We start from the raw sequence: 24,293 nt of genomic DNA, 5'->3' as shown, positions 1-24,293 counted from the left end.
TCCGCAGGGAAATCGGCGGATGCCGGGCACTACAGTCTGGAGGTAAAGACATCGGGAGGGAAGGCCCCGGACTGCGGCTGAGCTCCCTGCGGCCAGCCCTGTCCTGCCCGCCGCCCCGGCGCCGGCGACGCTCGGATGCCCCCTGCTCCGGCCGCGCCATCCAGAAACTTTGCCCCGAGAAGTCCCCACTCGCACAACCACTCCAAGAGGCGCCTGGTCTATCGTGCGACCCCCGGGGTACCGGAACCCTGCGCGTGATCGCTGGGACTACCGGCGCCAAGCGTCCGCCGTGCCCCGCCGCGCGCGAGCCGCCGCCAGGATGCGCTACGCGGATCCCTCGGCGAACCGGGATTTGTTGGGGAACCGAACTTTGCTCTTCATCTTCATCTGCGCCTTCGCGTTGGTGACCTTGCTGCAACAGATCTTATATGGCCGAAACTACATCAAAAGGTGAGAAAGTCCGAGTGAGGGTGGGGGTGCGCGGAACGCGTGGGCAAGCCCCAGGTGGCGTCCGCAGCGTCCCCCACTCCCCGGGCGCCCCCAGGGTGAGTGACCATGGGTTTTGCACTTAGCCCCGAGCACAGCCTCGTTAGGTTTGGGTCACGGTGGCGCTCCAAAGTGCCTCTCTCCTCCCAGCCAGAAATGAGAGCCTGCCCAGCGCCGGCCAGAGGGGCTGACAACTTTGTTCTGTTGTGAAAAATGGGGACAAGCTAGAATTCCTAGTGGCTAAGCTGATGATAAATCCATTTGAATGCCCGGAGCGGCGACAGGGGTCAGAGCGGTGTCCCCCAAATCTAGAGTGCCCTGGCCGTTTGGTTCCATGGCACTCTAGATTTGGTTGGATTACCTCTCGAGTCCTGAACTTTCGTGGGGGCCCTTGGGAGGAAAAGCATATTTTCACCCCGGAGCGTCAGTTAGGTGGGTGTGATGGTGGGCTGGGACGATGCGACAGGGATAATGAACTTATAAAGCAGTAAACTCCGGATCTGTGAAACTCACAACCTGAAACAGGCAGTTGTTTCTCATTCTTACTCAGAAGGTCAGAGCTCCAGCAGAAGTTAACCCTCCCCTTGCTGGACTCTGCTCACACCCCACCCCACCCCATCCACCCGCCAACTCCATTAAGAGAAAGAGCAGGAGGAGGTGTCCCTCGGAAACTCGGGCCCAGCCTCAGTCCCTGTGTGTGCGGAAGATACACCGAATGCCAACCGTTTCCTTCTGCCCTCTCTGCAGGCGGAGGGGAAACGCTTCGGGTTACTCTGCTTGGTTTCAGGGCCTGGGGAGAGCACTGCCATAGGATAGAATGCGCCCATGTCAGAGGCTCTTCGGGAAAGAGCCCACCTCTCCTTTCTGCTGTAGGTTTTTTTCTTGGCTGCCAGTGTCTCCCTACTTTCACTGCCCCTCCCCCCATAGAAAACAAAATGCCTCTCTAGCTATATAAACATCCCGTCTCTTCTCTAAACTTCCAAATAATAAACACAGTTGTTCCCTTTTTATCCTTTTGGTTCCACATCAGTCATTTGTGCCCCCCAGTCTGGGCTGCACGTGATGGTGGGAGAATGAGGACTGCTGCTGGGTTTGGCACTCACAGCAGGAAAGCCAGTTAGGCCATTTCCCCCTCCATGTCCCAGAGCTGGGGAATATGAGGCCCCTTGTGGGGACATTTGCTTCCAGCCAGCCACTGCTCCTGGCCATCCCTGGTTGAAGGCAGATGATGAGCTCTGCATGGTGCTGGCGGCTTGAAAGGACATTTTCAGGGAATCTCCTGGTTTGCAGGAGCTCATTGGGCCTGCCTCCTCTTTTGGTTACTGCCACCCTCCCACCCCACCCCAGATGTCCCTAGGCAAGGGCAGCTGCGCCCCAAATGGTGTCCTGGGGTTTGAAGTCTGTTTGGGGAAACAAAATGGCCACAAATGAGATAGTTACAAAGTAAGTGTTAAAATGTCTGTGGGGGTAAGCACTCCTGGGCTGAAGTAGTTAGGGAAGACTTCCTGGAGGAGGTGGACCTGAGTGGGCCTTTAAAGGAAGAATAAGGTTTGGATAGGTGGAGAGGAAGAACTAAAGAAGGCAGCAGCGAACGTGCAGAGATGTGGCACCACCTCCTCTCACTTGGAACCACATCTGACCCTACCCACACTGTACCACTTGGCCTGACCTTTGGTTAGTTCTGCATGGAGGCTATCCTGACCCTGAACCGGGTTCTTTTTCTAGCTTCTTAATTTGGATGCGTATCTTTTCAAGTTCTAGTCTTTATTATTTTCTCATGTAAACTTTTAAGACTATAAAATTTCCTCTAAATACTTCTCTGTTTATATCCCTTAAGTTTCGGGATGATGATGATAACAACTCAGAATTGCATTGCATTTACTGTACCATACTGAACCCTAACAAGTTCCTGTTCCTGTTCTCATTTTATAGATGAGGAAACTGAGCACATGCGGTTAAGTAATTTGTTCAGGGTCATACAGTTAGTAACTACCGGAAGTATTTACATTATTGTGAATTCCAGGTATTTTCTAATTTCTATCATGATTTATTTTTTTTTCACTCATAAATTTAGAAATGCTTTAAACTTTCCAAATACTTTCTTCTTTTACTTTACGTTTTTTGAATTTTTTATTCAAATGCTTGGTGATTGGAGAACATAATATTTATGATGCTGACTCCTTGAAATTGGTTGAGATTTGCTTTGTGGTCTAGTAGGAGGTTGGTTTTTTCTAAGTATTATGGGTGTACTTGAAAAAAATGTGATTCTCTCATTATTAGGTGTGTAATTTATTTACACATCTGTTCAATCAAGTGGTTTTGTGTTTTTCAATCTTCTGTATCCCTCTTGATTTCTTTCCGTTCTGCTTGATCATTCAATTTCTAAAAGATGTGTGATGAAATCCTCCTCCATGCTAACAGATTTATCAGTTTCTCCTTATCAACTTTTGCCTTATGCATATTGAAGTGGTGATGTTATTAGATGCTAGTTTACATATATCATCTTCCCAGTGAACTGAATCTTTTGTTATAATGTAGTGACTTTGTTTATTTCCGGTACACTTTGAGCCTTCAAGTCCATTTGGTCTAATGTAATACAGTGAGGCAACTTCCATTTGGTTAGTATTTGCTTGTTATAATAATACCACCATTACAAGGGGGGCATGAATTGTGGGGATTGGCAGATGCCCCTCGGGCAGCTGCTAGCTTTACAACTCATCTACTCCTTCTTTCCTTGCCAGATTATTCATTCGTTTAAGAAGACATTTTATACATATTTTAATGGTCATGTTAGTGTTTTTTTAGTGGGAGATGTTTGCCGAGTGGGTTTCCTAGAAAGCAGACTCTAAGCGAGAGATTAGACTGCAGCATCTTTATTCAGATGTGTTCTTGGGGTCAACACCTGAAGAAGGGAGAAGTAAGACTGAGCAGAGGGAGGCCCTGCGCTCTGTGCAGTCCTGGAGAGACGGCCTCATACAGGGAGGCCTGCGGAGTTGCCTCCCGGTGAGGAGGCCAGGCCTTTATACCTCTGTGTCAAATTTTCAGTCGTAAGATGTGGGCTCCTTCTGGAGGAGGGCGTAATCTTGGCCAACTTGAATCTTCTCGCATGAGGCAATTCCCAGAGGACACTGAGAGCTGGGGGCTGCCGGCTCTTGGCACCCCAACAGGTGAGGAAGAAATCCTTCACTCCTGAAGGGGTGCACGCCACAGAGGATTTTTCAGTCTGCCATTTTGCCAGGACTGGAAGTCCTTGAATGTCTCCCTCCCCCACTCCCTCCTCAAGCAGAAGTCTCCCCCCTGTGATCAGTCTGTACCTGAAGCCCCGCTCTTCAGGAGACCATGGCTCCTGTCAGCCAGAAGTCTTTTACACACATCACGTCTGTCCTGATGCTGTGCCTTTACCCACCTATGTGCCCTCTGCCGTGCCTTACCAGCTGTCTCCCTGCCAGTCCAAATCCGGCTTTTCCTTCCATTCTCAGCCCAGTGTTCTCCTCCTGCTCTGAATTCACAGCGCCTGTGCTGTCTGTACTCAGTACATTCTGCTCAGCTGTCCTGTTGCTTTGTGTGTCACCGCACAGCGGCCAGGAGCTGAGGCGGGGCCTATTTTGTCCTGCCTTCTGTAGAGAGGACTGTCCTATATGCTGTCTTCCCCGCAGCCTTCTTCTGTCCAGCACCTCAAGGGCGCAGATCTGGGCTGCCTGCAAGTGGCTGGTGCAGGCCTGAGACTTGAGGATGAGAAACTGGGTCAAGGAAAAGTACAGCCTGACTTTGTGCTGTATCTGAAGTGTATATTCGAAGTGCTCTCCTCGCTGAGCCAACTCTCCCCACCCCACCCCACCCCTTGGCCCCCCTCCTAGGGACAAAGCCTTCTGTTTGAGTGACCTGAGAAACAGGCACAGCCCCAGGAGATGGGACCATGGGACCTAAGGATCTATGCAAGGGGTAAGTCTGGAAGGAGAGGGTGCTTAGTGGGTGCGGGGGATGGAGGTGCAGGGTGCCCCACAGAGGAGGAAGGAGCTGAGCTGACTGCCCCCTGAGATGTGTCCCATGCCGGCAGAACAACTCAGGTTTTGCTGGGCAGAACAAGTTTTTACTGAGTACCTGCTGCAGGGCCGGCACTAGGGTATGGCAAGCAAGGCACCCTGGGGACAGAATTTCAGGAGGCCCCCTCTCAGGTGTCTGCCCTGCACTCGCACAAGACTGAGAGTGGGGCCACCCTCAATGGTGTGCCCCGGGCGCCCTGTTTGCTTCACTCTAGTCCTGGCCCAGTCTGCACTCGGTGGTGGGTATTAGCTTCCTGTCCCTTCCCCAAATGTCTGTCAGGGACACGGTGCTGTCCTCTCACTCTGCTCCCTCGCCCATCTCTCTTTCTCTAGTCCTTTCCTTTTTGACATTTGTACTTTTGGGAAATTTTTACCTCTTAGAGGATCTAGCCTCTCTTCTTTGAGCTATCCACGCCCATTTACTTCTCATCTAATAACCTCTCACCCAATAATTCTTCAATTTAGCTCTTAACCCTGTGTGTAGGGACCGCCCCCCACCACACACAGGTGAGATTCATCAGGCAATAGTATTAATGATTAACATTCATTAAGATTTCATGAGCCAGGTTCTGATCTAAGTAGATAATCCTGAATGAGGATTGCTTCATTTAATCCCCACGATAGTCCTGTTAAACAGATACAATCATTCTCATTTAATACTCAGAGAGGGTGAGTAACTTGTATAAGGTCACACAGCTTGTAAGACCCTTGTAAGAGATGTTTTATTCATCTCTGGATTCCCAGGACCTAGCACAGTGCCTGACATTAACTGTTGAATGAATGGATGCATACAAAGGAAATCCCAACACGTTTTTCCTAACAATCAACGAGTACCCATTAAACACCCATTCAGCTTTGTACTGGGGGTGAGGGGGTGTTACTAAAGAATTATTAGCTGCGATACATGTCCTTAAGGAACTTCCAGAACACGGAAAGAGACAAATATGAAAAATACATAAGACAGTGTAAAATAAATTTGTAATTGTATGGCATAGACTATCAATCTTGTAGGTTTCAGAAGAGACATCAATCAGGATGGTGAGCAGCCAGGTGAGACCTTACCGGACGTGCAGTTCAGGGCCTGAGCGCCAGAGGAGAACTGGAAGGCTCGTGTGTGTTCCCCTTTGCAGGCTGGTGTGTGCTTTCCTCCTTGAAATTGATATTGACCAAATATTTCACAAAGAGTAGCCAGACATTATTGGATGGCCTCGGGGGGCTACTCATGGCGGTCTGGCCCCCAGGGGAGGTCGGGCAGGCCTGGAGGTCTGGAGGCAGGACTGTTTGGAGGTTGGCCTGGGGTGAAGGTGGAGTCCGGGCTCCTCTGTGGTGCAGTGGCTGGGGGCAGTGAAGTGGTCCCCCAGCTGTGCCTGGAGCTTGTCTGATTGCTCTCTCTGGACCCCTTCCAGGGCTGTGTAGCCTCCCTGCCTCTGTCTTAACACTGCTAGCACCTGAACTCCCCCTGGGTCCTGCCCCAGCCGCTTCTTAGCCGGAGGTCTATGCAGAACGATGGACAGTCTTAGAATTCAGGAGGCTCCATCCACTCCCTGGCAGCCCAGGCCCCAGGCCTGGCGGTTCTCGGGGAGGCCAGCCCTCTGCCACCTGTAGACTCTCGTGCCTGCCACTTGCTCTGCCAGTCTCCTCCTTTCCCCTCTGGGGGTGCAGAGCATGGAGGGCCAGGTTGGGGAACACCCCCGACCCCCCATTCTTCTCCTCTCTCAGGATGCTCCCACCTGCAGCATCTTTTCTGTTGCCCCAGATGAAGGCCCCACAGTCAATCCTTGGGGAATGAACCCACTTCCCTTTCCCCTTGAGGTTCTTTTGGGCGCTATGTTACCTTCTGGTGCTTTGCAGATAAATAACATGAGTCACTAGTGAGTCAGGAACAAGGACAGGCGAGGGAGAACGTGGAACCTGATAATTATGCCCATGCATCCCTCTGAAAGGCTTTCCAGCTGGCAGGCATTTCCGCTCTGACCTGGGTGGGAAGGTCCTAGCACCTTCTCTGGCAGGCCTCCCCTGACCATCCACCCAGCGCCTTATGTGGACCTGGGGAGCGCAGGGGACTGTGGGAGGTGGAGGAGGGCAATCTGGGCACCCCAGGGAAGGCCCAGCCCTCACCGACTTTCGTGGTGCCCCAGCTGAGTTCTTTGCTCCTCACAAGATGACATTGGGCCCAGCTCCCTCCTAGATGGCTTTGAGGGACCACAGAAAGGTGGCGCTGCATCTGCTGCCTGCCCCTGGCTCCTTCAGTCCCAGCTGCACGGACCAGCTCGCCAGCCCCAGAACAAGCCATGGCATTCATGCCCCAGGCATTGCAGAAGCTAGTTCTCTTCTGGAACGTTCTTCCCCAGGATCCATCTGCTCCCTTGTCACCCAGTTTCTGTCCTGCTCGATGTCACCTTCTCAGGGCGAAGACCACTCTATGTGGAATAGCACCCCGAAGTCACCTCAAACCCTTTATCTCCCTCGACTCCCTTTATTTTTTCACCACAGCATTTCCCCCCTCTGACTCGTTACATATTGTGTCAGCGATTAGTTTATGGTTGATATATCTGTCTCCCTCCAGTAGAAATTGTCATTGGGGCAGGTCCTTTGTTAATTTTTCACTGTTGAACCCCAGCTCCCAGCCTGGAATGGCCATTCGGTAAATATAGAATAATATAATAAAGTAAATATTTGATATGTATACATATGTAATAAAATAAAAATAGCATGAATGGATAAAGGAGAGGTATCCTTAGTCAGCTGTGAGGTACAATGCAAGTGATTTGCTGATTAATACTAGAAGAATGTTGATACATTTTATTTCACAAGTTCGTTGTGAAAGAAATGGCTCATTGCCTCAATTTTCTTTTGATTAAGAAAAAGACTAAACCTCATCCACCAGCTGGTGGGAAATTTGGTCTGTCACTGTGGAGGCGTCTTCATTCCACCCCCGGCCCCCAAGCTCATGTGAAGGTCGAGGGGGCTGAACAAAGATTGGGGAGACTCCCCAGGCCACCCCGGGCCTCAGCCCATCCGCTCACTGCTCTCTGGAGGCTTCTAGCTCTAGGTCCAGTCTTCTGAGGTGCCCCAAGTGGCGCTCTTTCTGAGGCCCTGCTTTTCATTTAGAGGGAGATGTGGGAGAGGAACCCCAAACCGCCAGAGCTGAGCGGGCTTCCTGGGCCTGAGGAATTTTCTGCTCAGCCGTGGTGGTCTCTCCACTGCCACCCACACCTCCTAAGACCCGAAGGCCCTCTCACATCCCTCCAGGATGGTGCAGCACAATTTCTTTCAGCCCCCATCCATCCCACGTGACCCTAACTAAGAGGGTGGGGGAAGCCAAGCTACCTTCTTGGAATGGGGATGAGAGAATACAAATGAAGAATGCAATAGATTATCCCCCCAGGAAAGTTAAGTACTGATGTTTTGTGAATGATTTTCTTCTTTTATTATTTTTTTCAAATAGAGCCGACTCACGGATATCCTTGTAATAATAGCACAGTCATTTGCATTCCTATTATGTGCTTTGTTGAGTGGGAAGGAAAGGGGTGGTTACAGGCAGGGCTCCTGAATGCGCTCACCTGGGCTTCCTCGGTGGGTGCCTTTTGCAATGGTGAGCATGTCTATTTGTGCTTGAGGCAGAAGGCTGAGGGTGGCTGACCCGCCCGCAGCTGGAAGACCCCAAGGTGTGCTGTGTGCAAATGACACCTGGGACAGGAGCCAGAACTTTGGTGGCAAGAAGACTGAACTAGGAGTCAGGACTCCTGGGTTCCAGGCCTCGAGTTGCCACCAGCTGGCTGAGAGGTCACTTCCCACTCTCTGCCTCAGTTTCCTCAGCTGTGATAGATGAGGCCCACTCTGTCTCCCTCGTAGGACGGCGGTCAGGAACCAGCAAGATGATTTGAGTTAGGAGGTGCTAATGGCGGTCCCCAGGCTGCTTTCTGCCTGTAGCATGGAGTATTTGGTCTGCACGGTGTTTCAAGTTTGAATTGATCAGCATTTAAAATGGGGGAAATTAAAAGTTTAGATTTCCAGCATCTCTTGGAAACAATGAACAGAGCGGCATTTTGTTGTAGGGACCTATCTTCCCATATGGCAACAGTGGGCTGGAGCTCAGGGCACCTGCCCTGGCAGGCAGGACATACACAGGAGGCAGTTCCTGCTGCCTCTTTTTCACTCATTCTCTGTCTGGTCCCAGACGCTTGACTTTGCTTCCTGGTGGAAATGAAGCACTTTGTGGGAACATGAAATATTAAGGTACGGTTGGATTTTCATTGGGTGTGTTAGCCAGGGTGTGTTCCAGTCTAAATGGTCCAAGGAGAGTGAAGATGATGGGTCCTTAAGGGAAACTGAGGGCATTATGGGACCATCCCTCACTTCCTGAGTTGTGTACGGCGAATAGATGTGCTTCTTATAGACAGTCAGGATTCCACTCTCTCTGGTCTAAGGCACTTACCCACTTGCTTTTCATCTTCCCAAATGTCATCGCTAGCGCCCTCCCACCCCTGTCTCCAAGCCCATGTCCTTACTTATTCCTTTGCTGCCACGTCAGCCAGGTTGGAGCAGGGAGCGGAGATAACCGTCTGTGCTGAGTCCATCATCTTAAACCAGGACAAGTGTTGGAAAACTAGATTTCATTAAACGCTTTGCAGTGTGTCTGGCCTCTGAGAATGGCACAGTGTTGGCAAGAGAGAGCTCTTCTGGTGTAAGTCTCCAGAGGTGGGACCTGAGGGACATGCCACATCGGAGGTAGGGGCGCTCCGCGACCTTGATCCGGCTCAGCCTCCGTGTCCCTGTGTATACAATGTGTAACCTCAGCTCTGCTGGTAAAGGTGCAACGAGGGAATGGATGTGGATGAGCGGAGAGCACCGTTAGGCTTTATTCTCCTCCTCCTCGTGGTCGGACATCACCCTCGTCCCCACGAAGTGCATGATCAATGGGATGTGTCACTCGACACAAGGACAGGATGTGGCTCTCTGGTAGACAGGCTTAACCCAGAACATCAGCATGAGTACCGACTGCCTCGTTCTCTTGCCAGAGGCCTCCAGTTTGGTTGGCAGAATGGCGACCAGCTGGCCAATTGGACGGGGCTCTTTAATGTCACGGACGATCCAGCAGTGCAGAGCGGCAGTGACTCCAGCTCCAGGTACAGACCCCGGTGAATGACCAGGGAGGGGGAAGTGTGTCCTGGGCTGATCCCACGGGCCCCTGCCCCATGGCACTTCCCCAGAGCCGCCCTCCGGGAAGAAGCTGGCTCATCACAGTGGCTCAAAGCTCACTGCGTTTTAGGATCCTGCCTTGTCTTCTTTGACACGAGGGGTGAGGCCTCGGGCCATCCACAGCAAAGTTGGGACTCACTGGCCCCTTTCTGTTGGGGAAGTGGCTGGTGGGGGGGGGTGGTGATCTGGGTTTCAAGCCTCCATTTGAGGTGGGGGGTGTCAGCTCTCTCCCAGCTGCAAGGAATTTGGACATAAGCCTGCAAGGGCATGTAGGTAGCATGAGGGGTGGGTGTCAGCCGCGGCCTCCCTGCTCCTCTGAAATCCCACTGTGGAAGCAGTCCCTACTCTGAGGCTGAGCTAGGCTGGGAAGAACCGTTTCCATCCAGAGGGCACTGAGATCCACACTCAGACCATCACGTGGTTATTTCTTGTTGATCTGCTGTAATGTTGGAGCTGAAATCAGTGATTAAGGGTGCTCTGTATATTTGGGAGTAGGAGTTCGGTGACTAGATGTTGAATGAATGAAAATGAGTGGGATTCACTCATCGCAGGGGGCGCATTGCGGGGAATTTTTTTGAACAGGGCTTTCTCTGCTGGAGCCGGGCATGGCTGGAATGTGCCAGCTAAGGGTTTCCAGGGGCTGATTACGTTGTTAATTCCTTAACTTTGCATTTCTAAGTATTTGCTAACTCGCAGATCTGTTTCTCTGGGAAAGAGGCCTGCGTTTTTGTTACTGTTCATTTTGATGCCAAAACATTACATTGTTCGTGCAGAGGAGAAATAATGTGTTTTTCAGGGACCCCCCCAATATGTGATTTTGTTCAATACTTTGGAAAAGAAAAGATATGGCTCCAGCATCCAAAGTCAGTTGGGGAGGTGGCTACAGACAGGCCTGAGGGCGTGGGGCTGCAGGCCAGGGACCGGGATTAGGGTCTTATTCTGGCCTTTTAGGAGCTCAGTTCTTTCCACGAATGTGTGCTGGGAGCCCGGACCAGCTGCTTGCCCCTGGGCTGTCACCCAGGCACAGTGAGGAGTCCAGAGTTGTGCCTGGTGCTGTGTGACCCACCTATCCCAACGGGGCGTGGTCTAGATAAGTCAGCAAGTGTCTGCCTCCCTGGGAAGGGCTCTGCGAAGGGATCAAGAAAATTTGACTAGAAAAATGCTAATCCACTGAGTAAGATGGCTTCTGGGAGGCCATTTCTGGACAGACGTCCCTGGGCAGTGGCTGAGATCACTGTAAGAGTTCTTCTTCTAACTTTTCCTGCTGCCATCAGCTCTGCTCTTCCCTCCCTCTTTCCACAATGTTGTCTCTAATTTCTCTGCCTCTCTCACCCCACCTATTCTCTCCTCTCCCTTTCTTCCTGCCGTCCTCTCTTGGTCCACTTTTTTTTCTCTATCCCTATTTCCTGCCTCTCTCCTCCACTTCCTTTCTTTCCTACTGCCTGTCTCATCTCCCTCCCCTTTATTTTCTCTTCTCTCAGTGACTGGGCCAGCTTCCTCTTCCCTGTCAGCTGGGCTCTATCAGGGTCAGAGACACTGTGACACTGACACAGTGTCAGTTTGGTTTTGGAATTAAGACACTGTGTTGATTTCCCTCCTGAGAGCCACCATTTCACCGAGAACTCCCTTAGAAATATGATGACGACACATCCCAAGTTTTTCGGAGACAATTTCAAATTCAGATCTCAATTTTGGGTTGACCCCAACAGTACCCATATATGTGAGGCACCACAATATGCGGGAGGTAATGGTTAATGGAATTAGACCTGACCCGTTTGTCCGGGAATTTTTAACCTTGGCATAGGAGTGGCTTCTGCCTTCCTCAGAATGTGCAGGACAGCTTCTAGCAGCAGATTTGCAGGACTTGGAGAAGGACGGAAGTAGGATGCCATAGAAAGTGCTCTGCAGACTGAAACACATCATCCCAACGCACACTTTTCGTGCCTGGATTGTATGACGAGCGGGTGGTATTATCCACCTGCTGAATAATTCAACACCTGCCATATTTTGCTCTCTATAGTTGTGTGGTGTGTGAGGTGTGGCACAACCTGTTATCATTCATTATTAACGGAGATGGAAGGGAAGTCAGAAGGTACCATGTATTTAACCAGAGGATAAAGAGGGGCAAAAAAAGCAAATGACTCATAAGTCATATACTCACCCAGGAGCCACAAGGAGAAGAAGCAGTCCAAATGATGCGTCCGGAAAATGCCAAACCGATCACAAAGAAAATCTAGGCCAGACAGTGCTCGGGGAGGCCGTGGTCAGGACTTCTCATTGGACATGAGCTGGGGGAAGTCCAGGCTAAATTGGAAAATGTGTGAGTTATAAAATACACACTGGCATATAGCTTTATTAATTTCAGGTCTAGGTCTAAAAATGTGGTCCAATAAGCATCCTTAAGGGAACTGCTTGAACGAGCAGATAGGAATACTTTTTAATCAGCAAGTATGTTGATTTAAGTGGGTGCTTTGAAGAAGCAGGAAGGGTTTTGAAGGCAGTTCTCACTATGTTCAAATGATGTGTTCTGTTTCCGTTTCCCCACTAGACAGCAATTGTACGTCTCTATCTTTGAATTCTCAGCAGGCAGTATGGCACCTGCCATGCAGTAGGTGCTCAATAAATGTTACTTGAATACAAGAAGGAATTAAGCAGCGACATAGTAAAGGCTATTGGTAAGAAAGCAAGCTTCAATGTCAGTGTCCCTGAATTCTCCCTCCCTTAGAGATTTGTTCCTTTGGATTAAACCTTTTCCTTTCCTGCCACTGTCTTTAAAAGTTAATCCCCAGAAAGGGGAACACTTTGGAATCATAAACCCACTCACAGTTTGGAATGATCAGAGCATTTTCTCTTGAGAAGAGCAGGTAGTAGGGTGGTCTGAGAGTTCTGGGTGGCAGTGTGGGAAAAGGGAGACTCAAAGTGTGGGGGGAGGGCGTGTAGATGAAGCAGAGAGAAAGCAATGAAGGCAGATTATATACTTCTGCAATAAGTGACTGAGAAACCCTCCCAGACACTCCTCACACAGCTTCACAATTCTGAGAGGGGGGTCGGGGGGGGGAGAAGAGGAGAGGAAGGGCCCTCTCTGCCCCAGCCGGCTCAATGCTTTGCCCCCTCTAGCCCGGCCAACTGCCTGCCGCCTAATGACCCCTCAGAGAACAAGGGAGGCGGCAATGCCGTTGGTGGTCCTGGTCCTGCAGGGTGGGCAGCATTGCACCTGCTACCTCAGGACATCTCAGGGAAAGGATGGGGGTTTGAGAGCAGCTGAGGCAGAAGCCCCCAAGGTGCTGACTCTCAGCCTGGCCCGTAGCCGCAGCACAAAGGTCTTTGCTCATCTTCAGCCAACTGCGCCCTGCTCCCCATCTAGATAAGTCCCTGTCCTGCCAATATCCACCTCCTATGCCACCTCCTCCTTGAAGCCTTCCCGGATAGCACCTTTAGGTCTACATTCTGTAAGATGTGTCTGCCCGGAGGGCTATGTCTATCACTACACACAGAACTCTCCGGCCAGCGCACATACAGCCTTCCGTGTTTGCTCAGGTATTCCCCCAAATCCTGAGGAGCCTCCTGCCCTGGACAACTGGGCTGGACCCCTGTGCATGCAGGGCCGTCTGGACCCTCTAACTTCAGGTACATCCCACAGGGTTCCGGCCTCATTGGCCCCTTCTCCCAGCCTCTGCGTAGCCTTGGCCTTCCTGGTCTGGTCTGGGATGGTAAGAGGTGGTGCGCAAAAATAACTCAGGGAACACTGCTCTCTGAGGTCTAGAGCAGAGCCGGCCAAGCTGCCACCCACCCAAGCTGCCTGTTCCTGGGACAGCATTCTCCCTGTGCAACTGGGCTTCAGGTTGGGGTGCAGAGGCTTCCTCGTGGGAGGGTAGCACCAGCCACAGGAGAAAAAAGCAAGCCCCGAGCTGCATGTCGAGGTCCTCGCCCAGAGCCCATGTCTCTGGGTTGAGATCTGTGTGGATATTCTAGCGTGCCCTGCACAACATGGGGTTTGGAATTGTCATTTCAGAGCTGGAAGGAACTTGATGGAATTTAATTCAGTGCTTTATTATGTTGTATTGAGTTGTTCCCTAATTGTTTCAAGACAATGTATCATTCAGTAACAAACTGTGTGGTCCAAATGGTGAATGCTCCAAGAGCTCAGTGCAGGAGTGAGAAGTGATTCCACGGAGGGGCGAGACGTGGCTTGGACCTCGACAGGCGACACCTGTGGCAAAACACTATTGGGGGCTGTTTGTGTGCCAGGCGTCTTACTGCATTTAATCCACACCCTCCCACCTTTGGGCTGGCTACTGTCATTGCCCCCATTTACAGATGATGAAACTGAGTCACCACCTCCAGGCGAGGGTGGTGGTGGAGGTGGGACATCTACCGTTCAGGGTGACTCTGGGGTCCCAGCACTGATGGGCCGTGGACAGGTCACGAGGGTTGGGCTGGGCCTCCGCGGCATTTCTTCCCAAGTCCTCTCACACCATCTAGTCCTGCCCTCCCCTCCTGGCTGTCAGACCGTAATCAAACGGCCAGGCTGAGTTACGTAGGTAACTGCGCCTATTCCCTCCCTAGAATGACTGTTGTCATTAGTGCTTCTCTCCTGTCTCTTTCCCACGTTTTACCTTCTGTGTGTCCCCCTCATGCCCCAGTCTCTGTGCTTAGTGCTTGCCTGACGGTCATCCCTGACAAATGCTTCCTTCCACCTGCTCCTGGCCATTCTGCATTTCGCAAAGGAGCCCTTGGTGGCAGGGTTACCCCCACGGAAAGAATTTTCCATGGCGGACTTCCAGGGGTGCTGACAACTGTTGGGGGCCAGGCAGCAGTGGGTCTGCACATTGTGGGTGTAGGCTGGCTTAGTATAAGGCTTTCTGGTCAATTTTCACTTCTATGGAAAAGGACAAAAATAAATGTGTAAATAAAGGGCCCGAGTTCTTGGGCTCCATCCAGCTGGGAAGAACTGGAAGGATCAGGGCTGGGTGCTGGAAAAACCAAACACAGATGACACAGCTTCCCCCTGTCCTCCCACACGCCTGAGTGGGCCTCTCGGGGTTGACAGACAGAGGAGGCTGTCTCTGGAGGCGGGGCTGTTGGTGCCTTGACTTCCTCAGGTGGTGTCATTCCATGGGCTCCCTTGGCCCCCTAAGCTTTGTGGCCGTTAGTTGAGTCAGAATGGAATCTCTTGGGCAAATAACCACAGAACCCTTCTGTGCCTCACTTTCTTCATCTGTAAAACTCCACTTGCTCATTCACTTGGGGTGGGGGGTCCCCTCAGGGGACCTCCCAGGTAGAGCCTGACCCCAGCTTTGCCCCTGACTCACAGGGGCAGGAGACGCTCCCTCTCGGGGCTGCCTTTCCAGGTCAGATGATCAGGGATGCCTGTCTGGGCCTCACCCCTTCCTCACCCCATGTCAGCTCCCCAAACTGCCTGTTACTCCCTTCCGGTCATCATGCATCCTCCCTCCTCTCCATCTTCGTGGCTGCCGCGCTTCCTGCCTCTTAGACCATCTTCAAGAATGTTATACTAGTCGCTTAACAAAGGCAGGAGGCCACAGAAAGGAATGCGAATGGAAAGAAATGGAGAATGGGAAGGAAAAGGAGGTAGGTTGGGCCGGGAGGACCAGGCATCCACCTGACAGTCAGTTTCGCAGTGCTCAGAAGGTAAGGCACCCAAGGCTGTCCAATTTGCCGTCCCATGTAGCCAGCCACGCACAGCTCTCATCCCGTTCATCGACGGCCATGACGGAGGGCAGGGAAGGCTGCCAAAGGCCGCTGAGTGCTGGGCTGTAGGAACTGGGGAGACACTGCGAGGAAGAGTATTCCAGACAGAGTGATTCAGGTGAGAAAGAAAAGCCTTTCAGGTCCCTCGCACTGGATGGGGAGGAGACCTGCTAAGGAGGTCAAGGTGACAAGACTGGGTGGGAGATGAACGAGGAGGAGGCCACTAGGTCGCAGCTCTTAGTGTGGGCGCCTGGAGGGACGGTCCCCCAGGAGCAGTGGGACAATATGTGTGTGGAAGGCTGATCAGAACGAGTTCCGGCTCTTGGCTGGTGAGCTGAATCTTCCAAGAGGAGCTTCTCAGGGCTCACTGGTCTGGCCCAGAAAATAAGATCGCCACATCTGTGCTCTTCCAGGGAATGTGCTAGACATGTGATCTGGGGCCCTGCCCAACTGCTGGTTGGGGGAAGGAGGAATATTGGTATCAGGCTTTGCCCTTGACCCCAACGCCCCCCCCCGACCCCCCATGCCAGAACAACACGCGGTGAGGTTCACACCAGGAGCAGATTAATCATAAGACTATCAAAGGTGGCTCTTAGGCCATCGGGCTGTTTAACTTTTAGTTCTGATATCTTAATCGAGCTCAGGGGATTCCGGTGGACAGACGAGGAAACCCTGGCCCAGAAAGGGCCGTGGTCCAGGCGCGTCTCCTCCTGGCAGCTGCAACCTGCAGTTCACAGCCAGCTTTTCTTATCTCTCTCTACCTATTTGGGAAGACAGACACTCCAGTCCTGTGAGTTGTCAGGCTGCAATTTTCAGACTCTGATTTCCGTGTGTTTGCTCTGGCGCGTAGTGTGCTGTCGCCAGTCGGCAGCTGTTCTGGCTCTAGAAATAGCACTGAGCTCACTGAGGGCTGTGGGCCTTGGGAGGCGGAGGGGATTGCTCACTGAGAAAACCCCAGTGACCTGACCGTGGCTTGTCAGAGGCAGAACGTGGGTTCTGGGCTCTTGGAAGCCTGAGGTTCCCTTTCTAGCGTCACCGTTTACTAGCTGAATGACTGTGGACGAGTTACTTTACCTCTTACAGTCTGAGGCTTGAATACAAAATGGGAAAATAATGCCTGCCTTATCGGGCTGTTGGGAGGATTAAATGAGAGAAAGTTAAAGAGTCCAGTATCAGGCTGCCACATACAGTTGTACGGGATGGGCACTGCACAAAAATACTCAGCCAAGGGGACAAGTGGGGCTGCAATCCAGCTCACTCTCACTTGACAAGCCATGTGCCTGGCATATGGCTTTGTTCATCTGCAGACAAAGGTGCTTTTCCCTAATTTGCTCAGAGGTGCCATACTTACACTGGTTTCCTGCCCAGTGTGGAATAAATGAACTACTCTGTGGTTCTCAGAGACTGTACCAGACTTGACAGGAGCCCAGGGGGTTAGATTTCCGAGCTGGGGCTGGGGGAGGCCTAACAGGCATGAACAATACAGCAACCTCCCTGGGCTCCTGTTCTCTTGAACAACATCTGTGTCTGGGGAGGAACAGGGTGTTACATAGAAGGTAGAATGCATGGGCCTCATCCTGTACCAGCCAGGAGTTACTGGGGCCCCCAAGAAAGACTTCATGGTCCTGAAGAAGCTCTGGAGGGGTGATCAGGCCTCAGTGGAGGCCATCACATTCTGATCAAGCCGTCAGGACTGCCCAGCGCTGCCCACCACAGTTCCTGGGGGCACAGGACAGGGGGCAGGACGGATGTTGCTGGCACCAGTATAGGACTTGGCTGCCGGAAGCCAAGTGACATCTGAGATGAGCTGGGCTCCTATCTAACTGGCTGGGACTATTTATACCAGTGAGGTGCCCGAATGTGATGCCAGAGTCCCCTCCCCTTTGAGCTGGATAGAGATCGTCTTTCCAGAATTGAAAGAAGAGACAGTAACTAACTCACCTTGAGAGGCAAATGGAGTTAAGAAGGTTGGAGAAACTGCTTCTCTCGACCTTCTAGTAGGTTAAGGGGACGCTGGAGCAATTTCAACGGAGATCTAGATTTAAAATAAAGGGTCTTTATTAGTGATTTACAATAATGAAAGAGTCACAACCCCATTACAGAAGTATTTCAAAAATCACTCATAATCCCAATCCTTGGAGAAACCCATTATTAATATTTTGTTACAGTCCTTTTCTTTTCCTGTGCATTCACATAGGTATAGATAATTCTTTTCGGAGATCATGGTTTTGTAACTTGCATTTTCCACTCAATATTATCATGTGAGCCTCTTCCTATGTTATTACACACACACAGAAATTTAAGCATCATTTTTGATGTTTGCTGAATGGTCTACTTATATATCCAGACCAAACAGGGATTTCCGTGGCTTCCTCCAGAATGCAGTCCTCGGGCATCCTGTCAGAAGCAGGATCAAGGGGTGACCCAGTGTGGCAGTGCTTCTCGCCATTTTATTGCCTCAAATCAGTCATCTTTAGAGACTGTGATGGAGCAGTATAGTCCCCCAAAAGTAAAGCCGAGGTAGGATGGAGAAGGAAGCGAGGGCTATTGGCTTCATCTTCCAGATGGGAAAACTGAGGTTTTAGAACCAGGCATGGAACAGTTTTGATGGCTTTGACTTAGGAACCACCTGGCGTGTTTTCAGGGCACCTGGGATAGCAGCCTGGAGTGTGAGAGCAGTTGGCGGGGTGAGGTATGAGCTCTGTATTGGCTTGCATAGGGAAGGTGTGCTCGCAGGCCAGGGAGTGATGTGTCCCTTCCTCTGGGAATCTCTAGGCTAGCCCTGGGAGGGGCCGTCTCTCCACTGTCAGCAAGGCCCCAGATGTCAAAGGTCAGAAACGCATAGTTAATCCATGGAGTCTGCAGCAGAGATGGGTGATCAAGGACATCCCCACGTCCACACAGAACTCCGCGTGGGCTTTATCCGAGCAGAGGTAGGGGAGGGGTTTACTGATGGCAGCAGACGGAAGATCCAGCCTGTGGAGAAACTTCCTGAGTTATTCACACCTGACTCAGCCCTGCTGTCAACCAGCTGAGGGACCTTAAGCAAGTCTCTGACTCCCGGGGTGTCCTCTGTCTGCTCTTGCCTTTTAATGGCAGGAAAAAGGGCCAGAAAGGGAATGAATATTTCTTGGGTGTTTCCTGTGTGCCAGGCACTGTGCTAGTTGCTTTTCCTGAAATTCTCATCAATATCTTATCTTAACCCTGTTACACATAGGCTGCATTTTTTATGTTGATTTTAAAGTGAGGAAACTAAGGTTCAGAAAAGTGATGGGCCTAGGGTGGCCAGTGAGAGGCAGAGAAGGGATGTGAACCCTGTTTCTAAAGCCTCTCGCCCTGACAGCCACGAAACACATGGCACGAGACCATTTGGGATCATTGTACTGCCTCGTTCTGTATATGAGTGGTGTTGGGGATTCAGGAGAAAGGGACATGGAGTGGAGGCTGGTGGAGGTAAGGCAGGGGTGGCCTTATGAAGGCAATGGAGGTGCTGGCTGATTGCAGGAAGTTGCGGCTCGGTTTCAACTTCCTCCTGTTTGTATATCATTAATTCATAGTATTGTTCTGGCTTGGTTAGTGAATGGGAAACACCGAGGGAACCTTGGTACTGAATTTTAGTGCTGAGTAGTACTTTAAATATCACCGAGTTCATACAGATTATTTTAAGGAGGAGAGAGCAGAGGCCCAGAGACAGGAATCGATTTACCTAAAGTTACACAGCTGGTTTAGAGGCATACCAAGATGTGTCCACAAGGCTCCCAACTCGCTGAGCACGCTAGGGTAAGTCTCCTTATAATTGTCTCCTGCATCATTTGAATCTGGAGCTTTGCTGGCAGCAGCCTGAGATCATGGCTTCAGATGACTTCGTATATTCCAAAAGGCTTAGTGCCACTGGCTCTCATTGCAAATGATAATCTTTGTGATAAGATACCAGACCTCACTTACTGTGGTGTGACTGGAAAAGGACATGAGTTAGAGCCAAGGTCATGGACTTTATTTGTGGCCCCAGGCTGACCCCTGGAGTTGCAGATAACAGAATCTATTTTAACTAGTTCAAACAGAAAAGGATTTATTAACGGTACGGCTAGCTCAGAATCATTAGAAAGGCTGAAGAAAGACACCAGGCAGAGCTTCCAAAAATGCCTCCCTAACTGCATCGTGAAATGGGGCCACCATGAAAGCTGCTGCCTCTGATATAATCAGGAAGGTGTTGCCACCACTGCAGTTTCCAAGAGCCATGCCACCTCTGCCACATTCTGCACCCCCAAAACAATGCTTTGAGCTTTATCATTCTCCTATAACACCGCTCTGAATCAGTCTTCTGATTGGTTGAACTTAAACTGAATCCCAAACCCAAGCTGCAAGGGAGTCTGGAAAATGTCATTTTGTAGCTTTCCTGCCTCTATAGTACAGAAGGTACAGAGATAAAAAAACAACAACAACAGAGTCCCTGTGTTTGAGATTCTCTTAGTTTGGAAGGGGAAATAGATATATAAACAGACTTTTTAAAAAAAATTTATTGGGGTGACAATTGTTAGTAAAATTACATAGATTTCAGGTGTACAATTCTGTATTACATCATCTATAAATCCCATTGTGTGTTCACCACCCAGAGTCAGTTCTTCTTCCATCACCATATATTTGATCCCCCTTACCCTCATCTCCCACCCCCCACCCCCCTTACCCTCTAGTAACCACTAAATTATTTTCTGTGTCTATGAGTTTTTGTTTCTCATTTGTTTGTCTTATTCTTTTATTGTTTTTGGTTTATATACCACATATCAGTGAAATCATATGGTTCTCTGCTTTTTCTGTCTGACTTATTTCGCTTAGCATCATACTCTCAAGATCCATCCATGTTGTCACAAATATTCCTACATCATCTTTTCTTACCGCCGAATAGTATTCCATTGTGTATATCTACCACAACTTCTTTATCCATTCATCTATCGAAGGACATTTTGGTTGTTTCCGTGTCTTGGCCACTGTAAACAAAGCTGCAATGAACATTGGAGCACACGTGTCTTTATGTATAAATGTTTTCAGATTTTTTGGGTAGATACCCAGGAGAGGGATTGCTGGGTCATATAGTAATTCTATTCATAAGTTTTTGAGGAACCTCCACACTGCCTTCCACAGCGGCTGCACCAGTCTGCATTCCCACCAACAGTGTATGAGGGTTCCTTTTTCTCCACAGCCTCTCCAAAACTTGTTACTATTTGTCTTGTTGATGATAGCCATTCTGACTGGGGTGAGGTGATATCTCTGTGGTTTTTATTTGCATTTCTCTGATGATTAGTGATGTTGAGCATTTTTTCATATGTCTATTTGCCATTTGTATGTCCTCTTTGGAGAAATGTCTCTTCAGGTCCTCTGCCCATTTTTCAATTGGGTTGTTTGTTTTTTTGTTGTTGAATTTCATGAGTTCCTTGTATATTTTGGATATTAGCCCCTTATCGGAGGCACTGTTTGCAAAAACCTTCTCCCATTCAGTTGGTTGCCTTTTTATTTTGTCGATGGTTTCTTTTGCTGTACAGAAGCTTTTAAGTTTCATATAGTCCCATTTGTTTATTTTAGCTTTTACTTCCATTGCCTTTGGAGTCAAATTCATAAAATGCTCTTTGAACCCAAGGTCCATAAGTTTAGTACCTATGTTTTCTTCTATGCAGTTTATTGTGTCAGGTCTTATGCTTAAGTCTTTGATCCATTTTGAATTAATTTTGGTACATGGTGACAGATAGCAGTCCAGTTTCATTCTTTTGCATGTGGCTATCCAATTCTCCCAGCACCATTTATTGAAGAGGCTGTCTTTCCTCCATTGTATGTTTTTAGCTTCTTTGTCAAAAATTATCTGTCCATATTTATGTGGTTTTATTTCTGGGTTCTCAATTCTATTCCATTGGTCTATGTGTCTGTTTTTCTGCCAATACCATGCTGTTTTGATTATTGTAGCCCTGTAGTACAAGCTAAAGTCAGGGAGTGTGATACCTCCAATATTGTTCTTTTTTCTTAAGATTGCTTTGGCTATTCGGGGTCTTTTGTGGTTCCAAACAAATCTGATGATTTTTTGTTCTATTTCTTTAAAAAATGCCATTGGGATTTTGATGGGGATTGCATTAAATCTGTATATTGCTTTGGGTAATATGACCATTTTAACTATGTTGATTCTTCCAATCCATGAGCAAGGAATGTCTTTCCATTTCTTTGTGTCTTCTTCAATTTCTTTCAAAAATGTCTTATAGTTTTCAGCATATAGGTCCTTCACATCCTTGGCTAAGTTTATTCCTAGGTATTTTATTCTTTTTGCTGCAATTGCAAAAGGAATTGTTTTTTGTATTTCTTTTTCCGAGATTTCATAGTTAGTATATAGGAATGCAATGGACTTTTGTACGTTGATTTTGTAGCCAGCAACTTTACTGTATTCGTTGATTGTTTCTAATAGCTTTTTGGTCTTCTAATAGTCTTTAGGGTTTTCTATATATAGCATCATGTCATCTGCAAAGAGTGACAATTTAACTTCTTCATTCCCAATTTGGATGCCTTTTATTTCTTTCTCTTGCCTGATTGCTCTGGCAAGGACTTCCAACAGTATGTTGAAAAACAGAGGTGATAGGGGACAGCCCTGTCGTGTTCCGGAACGTAGAGCAAAGGGCTTCAGTTTTTCACCATTAATTATGAGATTAGCTGAGGGCTTGTCATATATGGCCTTTATTATGCTAAGGTATTTTCCTTCTATACCTATTTTATTAAGTGTTTTAATCATAAATGGATGTTGTATCTTGTCAAATGCTTTTTCTGCATCAATTGATATAATCATATGATTTTTGTCCTTTATTTTGTTTATGTGATGTATCACATTGATGGATTTGCGGATGTTGAACCATCCTTGTGCCCCGGGGATGAACCCCACTTGGTCGTGATGAATAATCTTTTTAATTCATTGTTGTATTTGATTTGCTAGAATTTTGTTTAGGAGTTTTGCAACTGTATTCACCAGAGGTATTGGTCTGTAGTTTTCTTTTTTTGTGTTGTCCTTACCAGGTTTTGGTATCAGGGTAATGTTGGGAGTACTGTCTCTTCTTCAATTTTTTGGAAGAGTTTGAGCAGGATTGGTATTAGTTCCTCTTTGAAGGTTTGGTAGAATTCACTTGTGAAGCCATCTGGTCCCAGACTTTTGCTTTTGGGAAGGTTTTGGATGACTGATTCAATTTTGTTACTGGTGATCGGTCTGTTTAGATTTTCCAGTTCTTCATGGTTCAGCCTTGGAAGGCTATATGTTTCTAAGAACTTGTCCATTTCTTCTAGGTTATTGAATTTGGTGGCATATAGTCCTTCGTAGTATTATTGGATGATCCTTTGTATTTCTGTGGTGTCCATGATAACTTCCCCTTTTTGATTTCTGATTTTGTTAATTAGAGTCTTCTCTCTTTTTATCTTAGTGAATCTAGCCAAGGGTTTGTCAATTTTGTTAATCTTTTCAAAGAACCAGCTCTTTGTCACATTAATTTTTTCTATTGTCTTTTTGTTCTCTATTTCATTTAGTTCTGCTCTGATTTTTGTTATTTCCTTTCTTCTGTTGATCTTGGGTTTCACTTGTTCTTCTTTTTCTAGTTCTTTAAGGTGTAACATGAGGTTATTTATTTGGGATTTTTCTTGTTTCTTGAGATAGGCCTGTAATGATATAAATTTCCCTCTTAAAACTGCTTTTGCTGCATCCTAAAAATTTTGGTAGGATTTATTTTCATTGACATTTGTTTCTATGTATCTTTTGATCTCTCCTCTAATTTCTTCTTTGACCCAGTCATTCTTTAAAAGTATGTTGTTTGATCTCCATGTTTTTGTGTTTTTTCCTGCTTTCTTTTTGCAGTTGATATCCAATTTCAAAGCCTTGTGATCAGAGAATATGCTTGGTATGATTTCAATCTTCTTAAATTTGCTGAGGTTAGTTTTATGTCCCAATATATGGTCTATCCTTGAGAATGTTCCATGTACACTAGAAAAGAATGTGTAGTCTGATGTTTTAGGATGAAGTGCTCTATATATGTCAATTATGTCCATTTCATCTAATGTGTCATTTAGAGCTGCTATTTCATTATTTATTTTCTGTTTGGATGATCTATCCATAGCTGTCAATGGTGTATTTAAGTTCCCTAGTATAATTGTGTTTTGGTCAATTTCTCCCTTTAGTTCTGTTAGAAGTTGCTTGGTATATTTCGGTGCTCCCTGATTGGGGGCATAAATATTGATGACTGTTATGTCTTCTTGTTGTATAGTCCCCTTTATCATTATGAAATGTCCATCTTTGTCTCTTGTTATCTTTTTCACCCTGAAGTCTGTTTCATCTGATATCATTATGGGTACACCTGATTTTCTCTGGGTACCATTTGGTTGGAGTGTCAATTTCCACCCTTTCACTTTGAGTCTATGGTTGTCCTTGTAGCTGAGATGTGTCTCTTGGAGACAGCATATGGTTGGGTTTAGTTTTTTGATCCAATCTGCTACTCTGTGCCTTTTTATTGGTGAGTTCAGTGCATTTACATTTAGGGTGATTATTGATATGTGAGGATTTCCTGTCATTCTATCTTTAGTTTTCTGGTAAGGCTGTGTCTCCATTGTTTCTTTGCCTTTTTGTTGTTGTCTATTATTTCTGTGTGGTGGTATTCTATGATGTTTCCCTCTGTTTCTTCTTTTATTACAGTATATATTTAAGTTCTGGATTTTTTTTGAGTGGTTACCCTTAAGTTTATGTAAAAGAAAGTTTGATATTTAGAGTATTCCATTTTCTTCAGCATGCTTACTTTCTCCATTCCCATATTCTGGTTCAGGCCTTTACTCTCCCCCTTTTTATGT

General features: G+C 48.2%; 1 protein-coding gene across 2 annotated transcripts in view; it reads left to right on the top strand.

The window, feature by feature from the left end:
* Positions 1–319: 319 nt before the first annotated feature.
* The window catches only part of ST8SIA5 (ST8 alpha-N-acetyl-neuraminide alpha-2,8-sialyltransferase 5), a 55,161-nt gene continuing 31,187 nt past the window's right edge, over positions 320–24,293 (top strand). Inside the window, exons 1-2 of one of the 2 annotated variants that reach the window (XM_033087417.1) lie at positions 320–450; positions 9,551–9,658. In XM_033087417.1, the coding sequence (XP_032943308.1) occupies positions 320–450; positions 9,551–9,658 (239 nt within the window). The remainder of the gene's footprint in view (positions 451–9,550; positions 9,659–24,293) is intronic. The other variant, XM_033087418.1, reaches the window with a different exon arrangement.

This window comes from Rhinolophus ferrumequinum, chromosome 19 (assembly GCF_004115265.2).
Source record: "Rhinolophus ferrumequinum isolate MPI-CBG mRhiFer1 chromosome 19, mRhiFer1_v1.p, whole genome shotgun sequence".
NCBI classification, from domain to species: Eukaryota; Metazoa; Chordata; class Mammalia; order Chiroptera; family Rhinolophidae; genus Rhinolophus; species Rhinolophus ferrumequinum.
Note: the sequence above shows the minus strand (reverse complement) of the source record. Positions and strands in the feature narration are given on the sequence as shown.